Here is a 6275-nt window from a genome sequence, read left to right as displayed (position 1 = left end):
AAAAAATATAAATATATAAACATATTTATATAAGTATATATTAAGAGATTTACTGTTCATCTTTATTCTATTTTAAAATACTCATATTCTCTGACTCCCTGGTATGACCCTTTCTCATTGGACTAAAATAGGTTTAATAACAGAACGCATATGATCCCCAAATCATGCCGGGTGTGATTACTGAGCAAAGAGCCAGGAGTACATCCAAGTACCAATGGATGTGACCCAAATACAAGAATAATATGGAAAGAAAAGGGGAGAAAAGAAGGGGAGAGAAGAAAAAGGACGATAAAAAGAACGGAAGGAAAGGAAAAAGAAATGTAGAAAAAAAGAAAGAAGAGAGTGTGACAGTTTTTACTAAGAGAGTTGATTGTTCTGGTGAAAGGAAAGTGTGTTGAAAACAGCGAAATATCCGTGATTGTTTCATTGCGAAAACTCTCGGCCATGGCACAATTTGCCCCAAACTTGAAATACTCAAGCAACAAACATGTATGCATTGCAAGGACATAAATTCACATGCAAGGAAGTATCCTCATGTAACGAGCTGTCGTTACCTCGGCGGCAAGGAAAGCAGCTACGAAGAAGCTGTCCTGGTTCCCAGGTCTGCAGGATCAGTCCTCCCGTCAAGTGGACGGGCCGACCATGTTCCCGAAGAAGCAGAGAGAGCCGAGGCATTCGACGGGAGCGAGCCGCGGGTTTTCGCGGCGCTTTCTGTGTGCGCTTCTCTTCCAGAGAGTGCGGCGGGTGGGACGTCGCGTCTACGCGGGGCTTTACTGTAACCGGGTTGTCGGTGATGAGTCAGTGCGTGGTGCTGATGCTGCTGCCATTTCATCACCTCTGCGAGGGAGCGAGCGAGCGCGGTGCCTCCATCCTCCGCTCGCTCGCTCGCTCGGCGCCTGGGCCTACCTCGCCTTGGGCTCCGGGGCCAGCGATGCTCTCGCGGCCGCTCTAGAGCCCGAGCCCCCGCGTCTCCTCCGAGGCCTTCGGTGGGGGAGCCCCGTCGCCGCCCAGGCCCAGGCCCCGGGCCCCAGGAGACCTGCGAGCCCAGCCATGGAGGCCATCTGGCTGTACCAGTTTCGGCTCATTGTCATCGGGGATTCCACGGTGGGCAAGTCCTGTCTGATCCGCCGCTTCACCGAGGGCCGCTTCGCCCAGGTTTCGGACCCCACGGTGGGGGTGGATTTTTTCTCCCGTCTGGTCGAGATCGAGCCAGGCAAACGCATCAAGCTCCAGATCTGGGATACCGCGGGTCAAGAGAGGTTCAGGTGGGCGCGCAGCCGGGCCCCAAGCAGTGGGAGGGACTCGGGGTGCGGAGCATCCCTGGGGAAAGGGGACGCCCGGCGTGAGGCCTGGCTCCGTAGGGACGATCGAGGGCTTGGGAGATGCTCCTGGAACCCACTTTGGACTAGGTTTAGTGCCGGCAAAAAAAAATCGGCCTTCCCTGGCAGACCGATCAGTAAGACGTATTGCTGGCACCACAACTCCGCCAGCCCGCCCCTGAGTGGCTACACTCGCGGGAATTCGTCTGCAATTCGTCCGTTTAGGCACCTACTCACCAGACGTTAAACGCGCCCAGGGCCTGGGAAAGGAACTAATAGCTATCAAAACATGATCTGGCCATGGTGGGGGGTAGGAGAACCCTGCTTGCTAGCTACCTGTAGACTGCCCAGTTCCCCGGACTGATGCCCCCTGCGACCTGCACGCATTTAGTCATCTCTGGCTACATTCCCTACAGGGGCCTGGCTTCTTAAGAACTTTATAGGGCGGGGGCACACCAACAAAACTGTGTGCAAAGAACCTCCTTCATATTACCTCCCTTTTGACTAGAATATCATACTGAAAAGGATCTTAGTAGATGAGCTGAGCCACACTTCTCATTTCACAGCAAAACATAGCTCCTTCCCACTTGGAACGTTTGTGCTACACAAATGGATGCCTTGTTCAGACACAGGTGTCTACGCTCTGTTCTAATCCTTAGCACATAATGAGTAATATACAAACACATGGAAGTTTCTTAAAGCTCTTCCCTGTGCCTTTGTAGTATGTATCATTTGTAATTATATGTATGAACACAGGAGCGAATGCTACCTACGGAAGATGAAGTCTAATGAATATGTTTGTCCAAACTCATAAGGAAACACCCAGTGAGAAAAACAGCATGTATGAAGGAGAGGGGGAGAGAGAGAAATTTGAGAGCATTTTAAGATAAAGTTGGCAAAGCTGCAAGAACTAAATCAAAAAGACTTTGTAACCCCTGTTTATGACCATTCGTTTATCGAATACTAATTGACCATAGAAATATTGGACCACGTAGGTCAGAGAGGGGAACATAAAGCACATAATTACTGATAAAAAAATTTAGTTGCCTCCAACTTCCCCCTTCTATAATCTTGTGGTTATAATCCTGAAATGGGTTCATTTTAACTTGGGATTGCTTCCTCATTAATGAAGAAATGTGTCTTTTCAGTGATTGTTGGAATTTTTTTCTTTCAGTGACTGTGGGAAAAGACCTTCAATAGATGCTGCTTTTTGTTTACTGGGTGACATTTATTTACAAAACTTCTTTCTAAATAAGCAATATCAATTCTTTTCTGTTCCATATGTTGCTAAATACTTTCTCGTTTTCATTGGTCTTTAACTCAGTTTAAGAAAATTGGAGCTGGGTAGTCCAGTGGGTAAGGTAGTGACCCAAGGTCAATCTCCAGCAATACGTACAGCTGAGCACACCTGGGGGAGGCACAAAAACCAACAAGAAAAAAATCTTTCATTTATGAAAGTTCTTTTGTTTTATAGACTTATTTTATACTTAGGGCTTTGTTACTTTCCAAATAGTCATAAGCCATTAATGTAATCATATAAGTTTTGACAGGCATATACAGCTTATATTTTGATTTGTTGAACCAACCACTTCACAAATCCAAGCCTTTGCTCATGTCTAAGTTTCTAACATCTCTAGCATTCTCAATGAATTTTCCAAATATATTGGAAATTCCAAATTCCAAATATATTGGAAATATGTTTCATATATAACATTTATCTGCCTGGTTCTATAGATTTAAATTCATCTTGAAGGTTTGATCATGTCATCATGTGTCTTGGACTAAAATTCTATGAACTATGTTTGTTTTCTATTTAGTCCTCCTTTTAAATTTATTTTTCACCCTAGGTGTCAGAAATCCTTAAAATAGATCTAGATCAAAAGGCACAGTAGTGGGCCTGAACTACAGTACAACAACTAGGGCAATTGCTTCCACTCAGCTATCTTGATTTCAATTCCTGGTATCCTATAAGGTCCTCTGAGCTCTGTCAGGAGTAATTCCTGAATGCAGAGCCAGGAGTAACCCCTAAGCATTGCTGGTTGTGGCCCAACCCCTCCGAAAAATAGTAGTCTAAAACAATGGTCACAGAAGCAAATAGACCTTAATCTTTTAATAAACTCTAATATAATTCAAATTATCACAGTGTATATTAATAACGAAGCAATTCCAATCAACTTAGCTATAAGGGGGACAGAGAGATAGTTGACCCCTGAGCACTGAGCACTGCCAGGTTTGGCCCAAAGGAAGGAAGGGAGAGAGGGAGGGAGGGAGGGAGGAAGGGAAGGGGGGGTGTTTTTTTTGTTTTGGGGCCACACCCAGTAGCTTTCAGAAATGACTTCTAGCTGGCTCGGGGACCTTATGGGATGCCAGGGATCGAACCTGGGTTGGTTGTGGAGCAATGCAGATACCCTACCTACTGTACTATCACTCCAGCCCCATGTTTTGGATTTTAACTGATTATAAACTTTTACAGTGGCATTAAAGTGGCATGGTTGGGCCGGAGATACAGCACAGCAGTAGGGCTTTTGCCTTGCAAGCAGCCAACCCAGGACCAATGGTGGTTCGAATCCTGGCATCCCATATGGTCTCCCATGCCTGCCAGGATCGATTTCTGAGCAGCGAGCCAGAAGTGAAGCCTGGGCGCCGCGGGTGTGGTCCAAAAACAAAAAATAAAAATAAAATAAAATGACATGGTTTATTATGGCATTTAAGGGGAAGCCTTGGTTACTTAGATATTTTTCCCAGTTAGTGGCTCCCAAGTCAGTCCCTCTGACCTATTGGAAAGAAAGGCCAATGGGTATTTTGCCCCAGTCCCTTTCAGACTATGCCTGGTTTTTCCTTTTTCACATGGCTTGAAAAGATTTTGTCAATATGTTTCTCCTTTCTGAGGAAACTGAAGAGTCTTGTTAGATTAAAATAATAACAATACATGAAAATGGAAAACTTGAGTATGTTGCAAAGACCTGTATGTTTACATTTCCTGTCAACTCTCACAAAATTTATGTGTGTTACAGGAGATTGACTCCCATGTTTCACAGATGTAAGGCTTATGTTGTACCATTGAGCCACACACATCCTTGGCTATAAATTCATTCTTATTTTATAAAAATATTGGTTTTTTTTGCATCACAGATAACCCATTCAATTATTCAGATTCTGTGGCTGAAAAGTTAGTCGTAGCTCTAGCTGAATCAAGAGGAAATACCTCTAATTCCACAAATATTCTTTCTAGAAGTTGCCATCTCAAAGTTTTGACCCACTGAACATGTATATCTCATTATTATGATGGAATGACATTTGTATTCCTTTGTTAGGAAATCACTGACTAAAGGACTCTCAGCAGAGACACTAGACTATGCTGAGCTCATTGACATGCAGGAGTCTGGATATGGCCTTTATTCTTGACTTCTTTTTTGTATTTTAGATCCATCACGCGAGCCTACTACAGGAACTCAGTAGGTGGTCTTCTCTTATTTGACATTACCAACCGCAGGTCCTTCCAGAATGTCCATGAGTGGTTAGAAGAAACCAAAGTACATGTTCAGCCCTACCAAATTGTGTTTGTTCTGGTGGGTCACAAGTGTGACCTGGATACAGAAAGGCAAGTGACTCGTCATGAGGCAGAGAAACTGGCTGCTGCGTATGGCATGAAGTACATTGAAACATCAGCCCGAGATGCCATTAATGTGGAGAAAGCCTTCACAGACCTGACAAGAGACATATATGAGCTGGTGAAAAGGGGGGATATTACAATCCAGGAGGGGTGGGAAGGGGTGAAGAGTGGATTTGTACCAAATGTAGTTCACTCTTCAGAAGAGGTAGTCAAATCAGAGAGGAGATGTTTGTGCTAGTCAGCCCTTTGATGTCCAAAACATGCTCTCCCACCTGAACTTAAAAGTGATTGAAATGAATAAAACTTTTCTGTGACTAACAGGAACTCAACCTCCATTTCGGATATCCAGTGAGCCTCCTTCCCCGGGGGGGGGGGGGGGCGGGGGGATGCTGTGGGTGGAGCCCATGTGCTGTGACTCCTCGAGGGTCTGAATTACTGGCCTTGGCTAGGCACTGTCCTGTGGCTGCTCTGTCTGCCCTTTGTGGACAAGGGACCGCAACTCGGGGAGGGTGGGTAGGCCCCAGGGAAAAACACCCAGAAACAGAATAATTGATTCCTGGTATTTCTGCTTATTCATATGTCACGAGCATAAAGACATCTATAAAGAGGGACAAAGTATCATTTTAGGAACAATTAGAAAAACTGAAAAAAGCTGCGAGATTAACTTATTTGTAAGAAGATTCCATACCAAATGCATATGCTGGAGGCTGGTTACAAGGTACCAAATTAGCTTCTAAACAGCTCTGTGAAAAGAGAAGTGTGGACCAGCTCATTTACTAAGATCCTTTTAAGTCTCATATTCTAGTCAAAAGGGAGGGCATACGAAGAAGGAGGCTCTTTACACACTGTTATTATCACAGTCAATGCCAATGCATATCCTTGTAATCGCATAGCCAGCTGTGTGAAAGAAATTTTCCCCTTGCAAGTGACCATGTAAGTAGAAGACAGAAACTCTGTGATCCCAATGTCATACTCTCTTTCTCCTCTTGATCATGCTTATAGTTTTGCTGCGTTGGTGACCACATCTAGAAGTAAGAAATCTGCCTCTCTGGGTACCTGGAGGCAACAGCAAAGGTATTGCCCCAACAAAGAGCCCTGAAGCAAGTCCTGGCCCACTAATCCTATATTAGAGCACTGTAGTCCTTACAAACACCTTAGGAGCACTTGAGTTAACTTACTTGATCATTGTAACAGGACCATGAGTTTCTTCCCCATTTCACTAAGAGACTCACCTAACTCCTAGTCCTTGTTTCATCACCTTATCCTGCTGTCAGATGTGAACTGTTATTAATTTGTTTACTTTGGAAGAGATATGACTGTAAATAAATGTTCTATACATGTTA

At 44.4% G+C, this 6275-nt stretch overlaps 1 protein-coding gene across 1 annotated transcript; it reads left to right on the top strand.

The window, feature by feature from the left end:
* Positions 1 to 788: 788 nt before the first annotated feature.
* RAB39B (RAB39B, member RAS oncogene family) lies at positions 789 to 6275 on the top strand. The gene is made up of 2 exons (XM_049766710.1): positions 789 to 1265; positions 4744 to 6275. The coding sequence occupies exons 1-2, from the start codon at positions 1051 to 1053 to the stop codon at positions 5168 to 5170; spliced, it is 642 nt and encodes a 213-aa protein (XP_049622667.1). The 5' UTR covers positions 789 to 1050; the 3' UTR covers positions 5171 to 6275.

Source organism: Suncus etruscus, chromosome X, assembly GCF_024139225.1.
Source record: "Suncus etruscus isolate mSunEtr1 chromosome X, mSunEtr1.pri.cur, whole genome shotgun sequence".
NCBI lineage: Eukaryota > Metazoa > Chordata > Mammalia > Eulipotyphla > Soricidae > Suncus > Suncus etruscus.
This window is presented reverse-complemented; position numbering and strand designations above follow the sequence as displayed.